This window comes from Phocoena sinus, chromosome 8, assembly GCF_008692025.1.
Source record: "Phocoena sinus isolate mPhoSin1 chromosome 8, mPhoSin1.pri, whole genome shotgun sequence".
NCBI lineage: Eukaryota > Metazoa > Chordata > Mammalia > Artiodactyla > Phocoenidae > Phocoena > Phocoena sinus.
In genome coordinates this window covers 37,924,468-37,940,755 of record NC_045770.1, presented here as the reverse complement: position 1 = coordinate 37,940,755, position 16,288 = coordinate 37,924,468, and the positions used below count along the sequence as shown (strand labels likewise).

Genomic DNA, 16,288 nt, shown 5'->3' with positions numbered 1-16,288 from the left:
GATTGCCAACAAACACATGAAAGGATGCTCAGCATCATTAATCATTAGAGAAATGCAAATCAAAACCACAATGGGGTATCACTTCACACTGGTAAGAATGGCCATCATCAAAAAATCTACAAACAATAAATGCTGGAGAGGGTGTGGAGAAAAGGGAACCCTCTTGCACTGTTGTGGAAATGTAAGTTGATACAGACACTATGGAGAGCAGCATGGAGGTTCCTTAAAAAACTAAAAATAGAATTACCATATGACCCAGCAATCCCACTACTGGGCATATATCCTGAGAAAACCATAATTCAAAAAGAGTCATGTACCAAAATGTTCATTGCAGCTCTATTTAAAATAGCCCAGAGATGGAAACAACCTAAGTGCCCATCATTGGATGAATGGATAAAGAAGATGTGGCATATATATACAATGGAATATTACTCAGCCATAAAAAGAAACGAAATTGAGCTATTTGTAATGAGGTGGATAGACCTAGAGTCTGTCATACAGAGTGAAGTAAGTCAGAAAGAGAAAGACAAATACCATATGCTAACACATATATATGGAATTTAAGAAAAATAAAATGTCATGAAGAACCTAGGGGTAAGACATGAATAAAGACACAGACCTGCTAGAGAATGGACTTGAGGATATGGGGGGTGGGGGAGGGTGAGCTGTGACAAAACGAGAGAGAGGCACGGACATATATACACTACCAAACTTAAGGTAGATAGCTAGTGGGAAGCAGCCACATAGCACAGGGAGATCAGCTCGGTGCTTTGTGACCGCCTGGAGGGGTGGGATAGGGAGGGTGGGAGGGAGGGAGATGCAAGAGGGAAGAGATATGGGAACATATGTATATGAATAGCTGATTCACTATGTTATAAAGCAGAAACTAACACACCATTGTAAAGCAATTATACTCCAATAAAGATGTAAAAAAAAAAAAAAAAGAGTCATGTACCACAGTGTTCATTGTAGCCCTATTTACAATAGCCAGGACATGGAAGCAACCTAAGTGTCCATGGACAGACGAATGGATAAAGAAGATGTGGCACATATATACAATGGAATATTACTCAGCCATAAGAAGAAATGAAATTGAGTTATTTGTAGTGAGGTGGAAGGACCTGGAGTCTCTCATACAGAGTGAAGTAAGTCAGAAAGAGAAAAATAAATACTGTATGCTAACACATATATATATGGAATCTAAAAAAAAATAAAATGGTTCTCATGAACCTAGGGGCAGTACAGGAATAAAGATGCAGACCTAGCGAATGGACTTTAGGACACAGGGAGGGGGACGGGTAAGCTGGGACGAAGTGAAAGAGTAGCACTGACATATATACACTACCAAAGGTAAAACAGATAGCTAGTGGGAAGCAGCTGCATAGCACAGGGAGACCAGCTCGGTGCTTTGTGACCACCTAAAGGGGTGGGATAGGGAGGGTGGGAGGGAGGCACAAGAGGGAGGGGATATGGGGATATACGTATGCATAAGGCTGATTCACTTTGTTATACAGCAGAAACTAACACAACATTGTAAAGCAATTATACTCCAATAAAGATGTTAAAAAAAAAAAAAAAGAGTCTTCAGTACACTTTTTGATGATGGTCATGGAGGGGGTGTGGAGAAAAGGGAACCCTCTTGCAGTGTTGGTGGGAATGTAAATTGGTGCAGCCACTATGGAGAACAGTATGGAGGTTCCTTAAAAACCTGAAAATTGGGCTACCATATGATCCAGCAATCCCACTCCTGGGCATATATCCAGAGAAAACCATAATTCCAAAAGATACATGCACCCCAATGTTCATTGCAGCACTATTTACAACAGCCAGGACATGGAAGCAACCTAAGTGTCCATCAATAGAGGAATGGATAAAGAAGATGTGGTACATATATACAATGGAATATTACTCAGCCATAAAAAAGAATGAAATAGTGCCATTGCAGGAACATGGATGGACTAGAGATTGTTATACTGAGTGAAGTAAGTCAGACAGAGGAGGACAAGTATCATATGATATCACTTATATGTGGAATCTAAAAAAGGGGTTCAAATGAACTTATATACAAAACAGAAATAGGGTTATAGATGTAGAAAACAAACTGGTTTTCTAAATGGTTACCAGGGTGTAAGGCAGGGAATGGATAAACTGAAAGATTGGGATTGACATATACACACTACTGTATATACAATGGTTAACTAATAAGGACCTACTCCATAGCACAGGGAACTCTAATCAATACTCTGTAATGGCCTATATGGGAAAAGAATCTAGAAGAGAGTAGATATATGTATATGTATAACTGATTTACTTTGTTGTACACCTGAAACTAACATAACATTGTAAATCAACTATACTCCAATAAAAAAAAAGTCTTCAGTATAAATTATATTAACATGTGTGTCTGGAAATTCACTCTGGATCCTGGCCTTAGCACTAGTTTCATGGAGTATTAAAAACAAATTTTTGTTTCTTTTGTAAACTTAAAAGATAAATGATGAAATGTCAAAGATAAAATGAAAATATAAAAAAAAAAAATGCTCCTGGTTTGCCATGAACAGCCCTCAGTATATCTGTATCAGAACTCTTCCTTTTTGCCAGCATAATCCAGCCAAGGTAAGTCATAATGGAAATCACCAAATGGTCGAGGGTCATTTGTAATGACCACCTAGCATCTCCTGGGTCTCTATCCTAACTACACTCTAGATTTTAGGTCACTTACGAAATCATGGGTTTGTAACCATCTTTTAGATTCACTCCTCGGTTCTGAGTATACTGACTGATTTTGTTTCCTAGCTTTTTTAGGAATCTGGCTGGGTTCTGTCTTTGGCCGTTCATGCTCCTGACTTCCTCTCACCTGATTCTGTCCCTAAAATCAAATCCAGACACTAGCCTAATTGGCTGACCCTTTAGCCAACCCCTAGCCCCCAGCAAAGGGGTGGTTTGGATGCTATATTGTTGCAGAACTCTGAATTCATAATTATTTTCCTATTAGAAAAGGCACTCCCAGTTGAATGAAGGTTCTGTCTCTTCTCTGGCACTTTCTCTGGGCAATTATAAGGATTTAGAAGTTTTGTCAGTATATGACAGCTACAGTGAGTCCTCATCCCTCCACCCTCAGCTAGACCAACTGGGAAACAATCTTCTGAGTGTTCATCTTTAAGGTTAGCTATACACAAGATTAACTTAAAGACGAAGGGAGGAGAACATTGCTTGATTTATGCCAAGGGTTGATATATAGTGCACTGAAGGATAAACTTGGCTAGGTAGAGAGAGTGGGGTGAGGTTCCTAATATACGATTGAGGAGCTTGGCTTTAAACTAAAAAGGAAATGTACAAATTTATGTTTTGGTCATAACAAACTATCCATTCACTGGCTGCCTTCCCTCTCAGAATTTTTAGAGATGGGAGAATTCTAAACCAAATATAGAATCCACTTGAGTTTCATGGCTCTAATGTTACAAAAAAAAAATTCACACTTTTAAGTGTCTGATTATACAGCTTTGAAAAAGACCATTTTCTAGTGCAAGAGGTTAGGGCTTTGGATTGAACTCTCATGAGCCCTGGTCAACCAATAATTCTTTCACACCTTAAAACAAGTATTCAGTGACTTGAAGATAAATCAGAACTGCATGCATTACATCCCTCTCCTGCCCTCTCCCATAACCTTCCAATCGGAAAAAGACGAAAATTATAGCCAGGAGGTATTTCCATTTGCCAAGCCCCACACACTAGCAAGACAGAGTTGCTGAAGACATTTTGTGAAACATCAAATACCATTTGTTCTCTCAGTCTCCAGAGAAGGGATTATTTAAAACTACTCCAAGCATGGAACAATAAAAATGTCTCCAACAGTTCGATTATGCTGCATCTATCTCTCGGGTGCCATTCACATCTAGGAGAGCAGAGGCGGGCAGGTACCCAATAAAGGGAGAGGGACATATGAATTCCCCCAATTTCAGTCTCTGCCTGAGCATGCAGCCCTATCTGGGTTCAGAGTTCTGAAAGGTGAAGAGAAGGCCATCTTTGCACAGTCTACTGGGTAAATTGTAAACAACTGATCAACAAATTCAATCTATCATTTTGTAGCAGAGAACCAAGATTTCCACCGTTCCCAAGGCTAGACTGTCCCAATTAACATATCCCACTAGTAAATCTTGCTGTGTTTGACATAAAGTGAGTATGACAAGCAGAAAAAAAATTCGTGACTACTGTTTTCGTTCAGGATGCTTTAGTTGATAAACTTAAGAATTGCTTAATTTCCTTCCCTCCTATGGCTTTGGTCATGAGTATCAGTGATTTGGCTAATCTGAGATGAGAACACAGATTTGTACTGTCTACTATGAATGGCAGAGTTAAAACTACTCTCTCTGAGTTTAGAATACTTAGCAATATACCGGATGAGACAATAAAAATGGAAGAACCTAGAAATATGTACATCCAAATGAAAATTACTTCTCAAAATTATCATCTTGGGAAGCAACTCATTTACTTTCTTTATTGCCTTCAGGGAAAGTTCACAAACCAAACGTGAAATGCGGTTCTATCCCATCATAGTTATTCTTTGTTTTTTTGACCCAAAGCAGCATTACTCTGCTTGACTGTTTTCAAAAATAACCCCAACAAGATGAATATTACTGCATTGATAACAATCCACTCAATGTGCTAAAAGCTCTGAAGACAATCCCTAGAGAAAAACTCTGCAACTGTATTGAACAGCACCATTACTAGAATGCGTCCAACCCCTTCAAAGGTGAGTGCTTTCAAGAGGGTAACACTTATTTGACTACAAAGCTCTGATACACTTGCTCACAACTCAGACACAGAACACTTCAGAGTCACACTTCACGGAATTGTTGAGCCGGAATTGACAATATAGTTCAATTGACAAGGTTGGGATAAGGCTTTGATTGAGTGGCCATTGCCTGTCTGTATAGAAGAGGCCTTTAGCTGGACATGTCACCACCATTTCTACCACGTTTTGAGGGCCTTCTTGAAAAGATGAAAATTATCTTGGCATCATAAGTGTCATACACACTGGGAAAAGTAAAAACAAAATATCTAAGGCAGTGGAAGATGTTTGTGGATTGGTCATTAGCACCCACTGGTGTGCTTGGGTCCTGGAAGCTGGCATGGGGACTAAGGGGTCAGAAGTATGGTGGACAGTTGTTGATATGAGCAACAGAGGCAGAAACAAGACAGAGGATGTTGGAGGTGGCAGGAAGGCTCCCAAAGAAGGGCTGATGGGGTACCAAAGAGCTATATTTCCTATCGTAAATTGCTTATTTTGGTTAAGCTTCATAATACTCTCAGGAAGGTCAAGTGACACACAGATATTTTTTGATTCTTTTCTTTAACAGCTCTGAAGGTGATTAGAGATTTGAGACTTTCTCTATCCTCCCAAAACTTAATTTACTATGTAGATTATGCAAATATGGCTCGATATTCTAAGAAATATTTCTTTTGAGAATTTCACAATGATCTACAAATGGCCATTCATTTCCCAGCAAATCCTTCTTGTGAGCAGTATAGCCTCAAGTCTGAGAGTACAACCTTCAAAGGAGACCATCAGAATCCTGGCTCTGCTACTTATTATCTGTGTAACTTTGGAAAAGTCATTTTAACTTCTCTGGGCCTCATTTGCCTCACCTATAAAATGAGAATAATGGTAATTACTTTATACGGGTAAAATGAGATACCACAATCAAGGGGGGAAGAGGTTATGCCAGTTACAGAGTAAATACTCAATAAATGCTAACTTCTACTAATATCTCATTATTTATGGTCATTTTTATGGTCAGAAGTTCGGGCCCAGGAAAGGTAAATCGCTACCCACTCACCATATTGCTGGACAGAATTAAAGATTGTTCTCTTTTATTTCTCTAGTACTGCTTATGAAAAAATTTGAGACTTACTCCAATGGGCTTCCTACATAAAAGTAATGCATATTGAAAAATATTCTGATATCATGTATGGCCCTTTCCATGATAATCACAATAATAGCCAACTTTATTCTAGACCCCCACCTGAGAGATACATCACTTACTCTCCCAAAATCCTAGGATGTACATTATCATCCTCATTTACAGGTGAGGAAACTGAGGCTTAGAGAGGCTCACTGATTCGCTGGAGGTCACACAGCTAGAATGTCAGAGTTAGAATTTAAATCCAGATTCACCCACAGCATAGCGGCTACACAGAATATTAGAAAGTAGTTCCACAATACTGTTTGCTTTTATACCATCCCCAAATTACCCATGCTAAAAATGGAACTTTGTAATGTACACATAACTCTACTCCAAGTCCATTCTTCATAATCTACGATTTAGAAAAACATACTTCGTAAGTGGTTAAGAGCCGAAAGTTTACTTGGGACACAGCTCTCGAATCCTAGTTGAGTCTAGTTTTCTCCTGGCATATATCTAAGGCAAAGGTTAGCTTGCCCACAGTCTGTGGTGCTGGTGGCATTCTTTTCTGGGCAGTAGCCATACAAACTACTCTAGGAATGTGATTGGAACCAGGCTCTGTGCCGTCATACTGTCCTGACACATTGTTTTGACAGGTAACGTGCTGTCTTTGTGCTTGGACGCTAACGCAGATCTGTCAAGTTACATGCACAAAGCAACATTCAGCCTTCCTGCCTGCCTTCCCTCACTTATTCCAGGAAGAATTTTTCCTTGCAAGTTCCCTGGGGATCGGCACTGATTCACCAGTGTGTGTTCTGGAGACACAGGGCTATCTCTTCATATGATTCCTGTTTGGGGCAGAATAAAACCTCTGCTTTATGTTAACCACAGGATATAAGGTAACCACAGATTTTTTTCTGTTGGTAGTCATGACAATTTCATGCCTTAACACTTAATTCACACATTACCTTCTCCGGCAGCCTTTCCTGATTTCCCCTTGCTCAGTAAATACCCAAGCTTTGTGCTCCACGTCATTATCCTTTCCACTCAGTATTAAAATGATAGTTTTTAAAGCCTGTCGACCTCTCCAGACTGTACTTGCAGACAGAGAACATGTCTCATTTAAGGTGGATACTCAACCTTCATGCACCAGCATGGAATCACAGCAGGATCCATTATGATGGGTTGGAAGTTTAGGCATTTCCGTTGGTTGGTGTGGGTGGAGATTTGTCATTAAACACTCTTAAGATCACGTCTGGCCTTATTTCTATACTCAGCATAGTCACAACCTCACGCATACGGTAGGTACTCAGGGCATGCATGCCGACCTAATGACTGATTTATTGACTGAACAAATAAACCAGGCATGGGCATATCAGAATGTAACTGACAACTGGACTTGTCACTAAAGGCATGGATTCTAAGGCAACATTCTTAAGCAAGAGCCTTTGATCACAACAGACCCCAATGACAGTGATGCTCTAGAAGGAAGATGCTCTTGCCTCCAGATGCCCCAGGTGAACCTTCATGAGGTCCTCAGAGGCATCTGTCAGCACCATCGCTGTCTTTGTGGTCTCGATTCTGTCCCAGTGCAAACATAATGGTAACCAAAGCAACAGGACCAAGCTGAATGGTGTCTGGGTACTCTGCGTTGGGAGGAGCACAGCCCTTACCTGTCTGTGCTGTTGGGAGACTTGGTAGCCCAGTCCTGTGATGGGCTGATTCTGCATCTTCTGCAGCAGGATCTTCTGCTGAAGTGGTAACGGCGACCTCAGCAAAGGCTGGCTCGAGAGGGGTTGGGTGGGCTGAGCTGCTGGCTGCGGCTGCGGCTGGGGCTGCTGCGGCTGCGGCTGCGGCTGCGGCTGCGGCTGCGGCTGCGGCTGCTGTGGCTGCGGCTGCTGCTGGGCTGAAATCGAGCTCTGCTGCGGCTGTGGCTGCGGCTGGGTGTAATGCAGGAGAGGAGGCTTGCTCTGGGGAGGCAAAACGGAAGGCATCTGCTGGTTGGCTTGATCTGAGTTAAAATGAAACAAAGGCTTGGTGCCGCCATGTCGGGGCTCCATGGCTGTGTGTGGGGTGTTCATAAAACTCCGACTAAGATCCTGAGGCTTCTGCTGCAGGAGCACGTCCAGAGGCCCTCCCTGGGCCGAGGGGCTGGCCTTGTACATGTAGTTCGCCATGACCTTCGACTGGCTGCCACCGCCCACGACCCCCGGCATGGGGGAGCTCTGGGGGCTGAATGGCTGCTGGCCAAAAGAGGGGCTGGGGATTTTCTCCTGCCCAAATGGACCTGGGGAGGGCCCCGCCGAAGAGGGCAGGCCTGGCCAGCTGGCCGGCTGGTGCTGCTGCATCCGGACGTGCTGCTGACGATTAGCGGCGATCTGTTTGAGCTGCTGGGCGTGGGATACTTCCTGCCAGCTCGGCAGGGCCCGGCTTGCTCCTGAGGCCGTCTGGGGCTGAGCCTGGCTCTGAGGGACCGAAGGGATCGGGGAGGAAGCGGAGAGGGCCGAGGTGGCCATGGAGAACGCAGGGCCGGCAGATGAGGGCCTCAGCTGAGGAGAGCCCGAGGGGCCCTGGGTCAGGCCGGGTGAGTATTCACTTTTGATCACCGTCTTCTCCATGGGCAAGGACGGCCGGGGAGTGCTCCTCTGGCTTTGCTGACCCAAGTCGATGCTAAACGGGTCGTCCTGCTTTATGGTGGCGTTGATCATGTTCTCAAGCTCAAGGTCACTCATGGGAGGCACAGATATATTGGTCAGTTCATTGAACAGTTCCTGCAGCTCGGGATCCATCAGCTGCTCTCCAGGGTCATCTCCGTACCTGTTAGAAAAAATATTCTCCTGGGTCACTTGACCGTCCACGTGCTTGCTGCAAGAGAGAGTCTCTCCCGGTTCCTTCTTCACTTCCTTTAAGCCCATGTTGAACACACCATTTCCAGGAGAATGTGTATGGGCTGGCAGCGTGGCAGTCTTTCTCAGGGGTGCTTGACTCATGGGCAAGGTCCCTGACATCATATGACTTTGTCCATTATTTACTTGGAGGCCCCCTTGTCCTGCAGTGAGGTTTTCCCCAACACGGATTCTTTTGATATCAAGGAATGAGTTGTCGACAAAGCCATTAGGCCTCTTGCTGTTGGCAGGGGACAGGTTAACTATCTGTTTTCTTTTCAAGGAACCCTGGAGCTGAAAGACAGAGGGGGAATAAGAAAACAAAACATGAGATATTTTTCAAGATGCGTTTAGTCAAAAGAGACAGAATATTTGAATGTTTTTTCCATTTACACATAGGAGGAGGCACAAATGAAGCCCAGTTTGGAATATAATGAAACTTACAGTAGCACAAACAGAGCAAAATGTTTCTGGAAGAGCAGGTCAGTGAGGGGTGACAGGTCATAGAGGTTCCCATGATTGGTACGTTGGCCGATGGATGAAGAATCCTTCACATGTCATGGGGAGTTATTGATAATGCTTACGATTAATCACCAAAGTGGTGTTGTTTTCTGGAACAGGCCAAACTATTCCACATGCATGCACACATAACCCACACGGCCACAGGCCACTGGACTGAACACAATTTTGACCAAGATGGGAAACACTGTAGAGTCTAAAGCTGGGACCCAATTTCCAGTTTCTTTTTCACAGATTCAACCCATCATCACTCTTATCCTCTAAGTAAGTAATCAGAATAGTTGTCGTGTCGAAGGAGGTAGTCTCTCTGTTGTTTAACTATTTTTCTTCCTATGATTCTGCAGCTTTGCATTTGAGCCCCTGTAGCAATACTGGGTGGCTGCGCAGAAGTTACGAGGTCATCATTTATTAAATGAGCCACTCTAAGCACAGATTTTCCGGGGGATTCACTTTTTATCTGGCCCGTCTCGAAATCTCTTAGCCAAAACCAAGGTGTAGAGAGGCAGTACCGCATAGTGGTTAAGAACTCAGGCTCTGGAACTGGCTAAGCGGCGCTCAAATTCCAATCTGTCACTGAGTGCTAAGTGATCCTGGCTCTGGACTTATCTGAGCCTCAATTTCCTTACCTGGAAAATGGGGACGACAGCACTTAACTCATAGGAAGACATGAGACATGTAAACGTTTAGCACAGGGCTTACTGAAGCAAGAACTCAATAAAGTTTAGTTTATAAAAAAATATGGCTTACTACCTTCTCAAAGAGGAGCATCTCTCTAAACAGCAACAGTAACAACAAAATATTAAAGTACTTCAATCACTCACTCAGTGATAAGACTGTATTCTATTAACTTCAGACATTATATAGAGAGATTTAAGGACCATACAGTCACACCAGTAAATTAATAAGAAACATAAAACATGCACCATTGATCTTGAGGTCCTTTTTGCTCTGCCTCTAAAGTGAGAGGCTATATCTAGCAAAGGGTGGCTTTCCCAGTGCAGCTGACCCACTTCAATTATTTAATGTTCGCTCAAGATAATTGCAAATTACTGAGGCAGAAGGATACTTCCCAGATATAAAATTCTATCACTTCTCCTGTCCTCCCTTTTCTCTTACCATCACTCCCCCACCCTCCTGAAGATTTCTAGGTAACCTAATTAGAAAATGAAATTAACATAACTGAGCACCTATTATATGCCAAGTACTTTAAATATGGTTATTTTATTTTCCTTAGTCTTTAAAACAACTCCATTAGATATGCGTTATTTTATAGATAAGGAAACCAAGGCTCAGGGAGGCTAAATAACTTGCCCGGTATAAGTGGCAGACCTGGGCTTTAACTCAAGGTCTGCGTAGTTCTAAAGCCTGTGTCACTTCCACTATATGATGCTGGAGTCACCTTGTTCAGGGCTAGGGTCTGCCTTGCACAAAGAGGGAGGGGATAGTGAGCACAGAGATATCCTGGATCTCTGGTCACATGATGAGGAATCAGGGAATGGCGGGGATGCAATCTAGGGCTGAATGTGAACGGTATGTGTCTTGTCATGTAGTTCCTCGATACCTGTTTCAGTAATCCATTACCTGTGGGTTTGCCCCCTCACAAGTGTGTATAGTTATGGTCGATGTACCATGCTGGTGTAACCAATGTTTACCTTTTACCATTGCTAATGGGCAATCAGAAAAAGGAACCTGACCCAAGCTGGGCCAATCATTCCTTCCATGAGAATTCTGAAATCGGAGAAAGTGAGACCAGGCTCTCTTTGGGTAGCTGCACAGTCATTTATAAAACTTGTGAAGTGTTGTTCCATTAAGCCAACCACAGCCATAGAGGAAGTAAGTCTGTGGAAAGAGAGGGAACGATGCAGAGAGGAAGGACACAAATTTTGATGGCATTTGAGGGCCTGATTTCAATCGTAGGCCAGCTCTGCCTCTCTCGTTGTTTTCCTTGATACACTATGGAATCTTTACAATAAAGTCTCCTTGTTGCTTAAGCTAATGTGAGTTAAGCTTCTGTTACTTTCAACCAAGAGCCCTAACTAAATCCCATGAGATTTAACGTTTGGTGATGAGCAGTTTGCAACAAGGGGTAGGGTACCCTTTGTACCTGGCTGTGAAGCTTTTGTTCCCCTCATCTCTGCTGTCTCTCCATGTTTCCCTGACTCCTAATCTTGTCTATTCACTGATATAGGCCAACATCATCACAGAACACTGTCAGCCATCACTGCATTTGGCACGAACTGAAAGTGGTTACCGTCTGTCCACAGGCGGTCAGGAAGAGCACAGACCAAAGAGGGTCAGCCGTGTTACCTTAAGAGAGGCCACGCTGATTTATTTCAGCATGTTACATTTTGAAGGTTTTTTCCACAACTGGTAAAGAAAAAACAAAGGAAAACATTCTTTTTCCAGGTTTGGGTTATTGCCTTTGATTTATTTTCCACTGCTTTGAAAAAACCTGTTCTGCCAGATTCTCTACTGCTCAGGCCACTCCCTGGGCAGTTCAGTACATACTCTGGGAAGCAGCTCCAGGGCTTTCTCTAAGCCACCAGGGTTGGAGATGGAGTAATAGAATTAGCGGCGGTGGTAGCAGTAGTAGTAGTAATAATAGTAATAACAACAACAACAAAGTCATTTATTGAGGGCTTGGGTGCTAGCCATCGTGCTAAGCTTTTTGTATGGATCGTCGCATCTAATTCTCACAGAACAACTCTAAGAATCCTCGCAACAACAACTCTGTAAGGTTGATACTATTTCTACCCTCCCCCCTCCCTTTTAGCGATGAGAAAATTGAGGTTGGGAGACTGAGGAACTCTTCAAGGTCACACAAACACTAAGCCATAAAGCCCGGCACCAAACCAAGGATTCCCACTGCTGAGCCTGTGCTGGGGAGTAAATGGTACCCCAGGCCCTGACAGAGATAAATAACTGGTGCCCACACGCAGGTATTGAGGAGGCTGGCCCAGGATCTAGTCCTGATTCTGGCATTACTTGCTTTGCTATTTCAGGAAGTTATTTCTCTTCTATGGACCACAGTTCCCTCCTTCATAAATAGGATTATCTCTGAGAACACTTTCCTGCCTGAACCCAGAAAATAATAGACAATGAGGGAGTGAGAATTGTTTTTTAGGCATATGTATCATGGTGTAAAGTCACCACCAAGCATAGCTGGATGGATGACTTAAGGTGGGAAACAGAAGTCCTTCTCAGTGACACATGGAAGACATCCCCATGGTTAAAGAGATTCCACTAGGACTTCATCAGGCATGATATTTACCAAGAGAATTTTGGGGATAGTCTATGTCCTGCCTTGTAGAAGCTTCTAATCAAAGTTATGTCACCAAGGCCCAATGAATGCACAAAAGTAGAGGCACAATACAATCTCAGTGATTCTCAAAGTTCAATCTTTGTTCTGAAGTATTTTCTTTGCTGGACTAAAATGTCTCCATCGGATATATGGATATTGAATTGTGGTATAGAGTCTCAAAAATTTCTGTGACAGAATGGAAATACTGTATTCTAGAAGGAGAGAGAGAACACAGAGAGTCATATCATGAATACCTCAGTGAGAAATAGTTTATCAGAAAATTCAATGCCACCTTACCAGGCCAGGAATCGTCCTAAGGGAATGAGACTCAGTCAGAGGAATGAAGACATGGGTTTACATCAAGAAAGATGGCAGCTGGTTTAGGGAAGTTGGGAGCTCCACAGTGTAGACCTTCCAGGTGGCTGGGGAAGACGGGATGGGGGCAGGTAGAAGTATAAGGGTATGCCCTGAAAGCCAGAGGGGACAAACAGTTTCCAGAAAGCAGTTAATAACATTGAAAGGGTAGAGGAAAGAATCTCCAGAACAAATCTCTCACCAGGGCTGACTTATCCATTAGGCTGGGTAGGCACAGTGCCCAGGGCCTACAGTAGTCTTAGGGGCCCATGAAAATATAATTTAATTTAGTATGGAAGAAAAATTGAACTTTTAGGGTGAGGAAATGTTTTAATATATATAGTAATATGTTTATCTTGATGTCAACACAGTCATAAAATATAATTTTTAAAGTTTTTATAAGGAAGGAGGGGCCCTCAAAAGCAAGAGGCCCCCCAAAGGCTCTCACTTCAGAGCTACTATGTATTGAATACTTAATTTAAGACAGGTGCTCTTAAAACAAGAGTTGTGTAGAGTCCCATTTAATCTTCTCACAGCTCTCTGAACATGTATCCTGATCTTCATTTTCACGTGAAGAAATTGCAGCTTCTGACTTTAAGACTGCATAGTGCATGATATGGAAGCAGGCTGGCAACCCGAGTCTGGTTCCAAAGGCCTTCTTCTGAATCACTTACTACACTGCTTGCTTTCCTTTGGCCTTCAATTTGCCACATGCCAACACTGTTCTCAACACAGTGGACACAGAGAGCCAAGATAGAAGAATAACAGAATGAAGACGTATGGCATGCACAGGGCAGGGGTAAGGGCATTCAGGACTCATAGAGATGGATGGCAGGAGAGGATGGTGACATCATTGGTCGGAGGTTGATGGTGAAAGCTCAGGACATCACTCTCGAGGCTCCAACAGAAGAAAGGGAAGAGACAAAGGGTCACTTGGTCATTCAAAAAGATTTATTGAGCATCCAGAGAGGGTTCTGTGCAATGATCCCTGGCATGAGAGAAATGCAGATGACTAAGCTCATGGCAGCATGTAAAGGCTTCAAATGAGTGCTACATTTCAATATTTATACTTTTTCTAGATGGACTGAGAGGCACATTTTGTTTTGTACAATAAACCTGCTCCCCAAAATTATTATGTTTAATTTGTGAGATTATGCATACAATATCACCCTTTCACTAGCCACCCAAGAAAAGGGCTTCTTTAGGGAAGGATTTCAACACGGGAAGTCTCGTCTGGCTTGCATATGACACAGGAATCAGTGTATTTCCCTTCGCTGAGACCCAGCAGACTGTTTCCTTTTACTCTCATCCTTGTTCTGACTCTTCTCCTTGAACACCTCCGTGCTATTTGAGGCCTGCGGTCTCTACTGGGGGAAGGGGTAGGCCTGCTCAGGGCAGGGCCCAGACACCGTGGCCTGCCTGCCCCAAGGGCTGAAAATGGAGGTGCCGAGAAGCATATGGACAAGGAAAATCCAATACACAGTGGCATCAGGGCTGCAGTCCCCTGGTAAACTCTCCTTTTTCAACAGCTGTGCTTTACTCTTCCAAAGGACTAGAAACACAAACTTCCTGGAGGGATTTAAGAACGCCATTATTGCACAATCCTCTGGTTTCTGTTTCTTTCCCTGCCCCCATCCCTTTCCACAAATAAATGCATTCTTTGTCTCCTGTGCTGCCCTAGAAACAGGGAATATGCCACACAAAGGTAACAATTCAGTCCATAGGTCACATTTTTTTTCCTCAAGAAGGAAAAATCAAGAAGATTTCTGTCTTTCTCAAAAAGAAATAAACACGAGAACCAAATTTACCGCTGCTTAGATACTTAAGGGGATATCTTGGTCCCATCCTCTGTAAGCTTTCCTCAGGCCATTTTACTCATGGCTGATTAGAGATAGGGTTCAGAATAGGTAATATGAGAAAGAGATCAACTTCCCCAATAATTTATGACTCGATTTGATTCTTGAAGTAAAAATGTTTGGGATCCTGAAACAGCAAATTCCAGCTCATCACAGTACTTGAAGGTAAGAGTGATCCTTCCCTGGCTCTCCTGCCCCCAAACAAACTAGATGGGGTTATAAGGCTTTTGCTGAAGACATCAAAAAGCTCCTACTTCTTATTTAGCCCTTGTAGAGTTCAGAGCTTCTCCATAGTGCTTCCCTGTATTGTGAGGTATTGTTTTATGTCCATATAGTAATGAGATTTGCCCAGCTAGATTTTAAGGTCTTTGAGCTTGGGCACTGTGTCTTATACTTGAATGGCTCCTTTCAGTACTAACCACAATGCTGGGCACATTACAGGTGTTCAAATAGTAGTTTGTTGGATGATCTCAGTACTTGAGAAGCTGGACCCTTCTAACAACTGAGCAGTAAAACAATGGCAAGAAGAAGGCTGTGGTAAATATCTTCATATCCAATTCACAAGCAGTTTAATGGTTCCACTAGAGTTTTGCTTGAGTGATAACTTTCTTCTGAACCCTGAAGTCAAGGAATGAGAAGCTCTGAGAACTGAAACAACGTTGTCATCCATGTAGACCAAACGTGAAGGTGTGTGTGAAGCTTTGTGATGGATTCCAGGTGGTGCTGAGCCTCCTGGGGTGCAATTCTAAGCCCCACCTTGACTCAATGTCCCATGTAAATGATACTTCCTGTATAATTTTTAGGAACTTCCATTTTTATTCCTTCAGAATAAAGTGTGATTTATTATTTTATTTTATTATTTTTTTGGTGGAAGGTGTCGGGGAAGGCATATTAGATCTATCTGGAAAATTTGTCCCATAACTTTGTTCCATAAGGTCTGGACTCTGAGAAATGTGACCACTTAAGTCAATAAAATAGCTATGTTTTTAATGAAACAAAAGATAAAGTTTTATATAGAATCCAGAGCACTGCAAATTCAGGATCTTTGTAGAAAAAACAAGTCAACACACTGTCCTTCTAAAGACACTACATGCCAAAGAGTCTCACATTCAGAACTTCTTTAGTGCCTCTCTGCCCCCTTCTTATTGTTAATGGCTGCTTGTAGAAGAGTAACCAGAAGAGATGGAAATTGCCTCAGAAACACACTCCTCATTGCAGGGCAGAGTGAGGACGTCTCATTACAGCATTTTCTCAGTTTGCACACCTCTAGCCCTTTCCCTTGGAGAATGTTCCAAGTTTATCATCAACTCACAAAACATTCACTGAGGGAAGAGGGATGAGAACCCATGCAACACTGTCTCAGAGTGGTAGTTATACATACATATATATAGATTCTTTTTCAGATTCTTTTCCATTACAGGTTATTACAAGGTATTGAATATAGTTCCCTGTGCTATACAGTAGGTC

At 42.7% G+C, this 16,288-nt stretch overlaps 1 protein-coding gene across 3 annotated transcripts in view; it reads right to left on the bottom strand.

Moving 5' to 3' along the window:
- Positions 1-16,288, bottom strand: part of MAML2 (mastermind like transcriptional coactivator 2) — a 375,229-nt gene that overhangs the window by 125,213 nt on the left and 233,728 nt on the right. For all 3 annotated transcript variants that reach the window (XM_032640348.1, XM_032640349.1, XM_032640350.1), the window contains one exon: positions 7,580-9,085. In XM_032640348.1, coding sequence (XP_032496239.1) covers positions 7,580-9,085 — 1,506 coding nt within the window. The remainder of the gene's footprint in view (positions 1-7,579; positions 9,086-16,288) is intronic.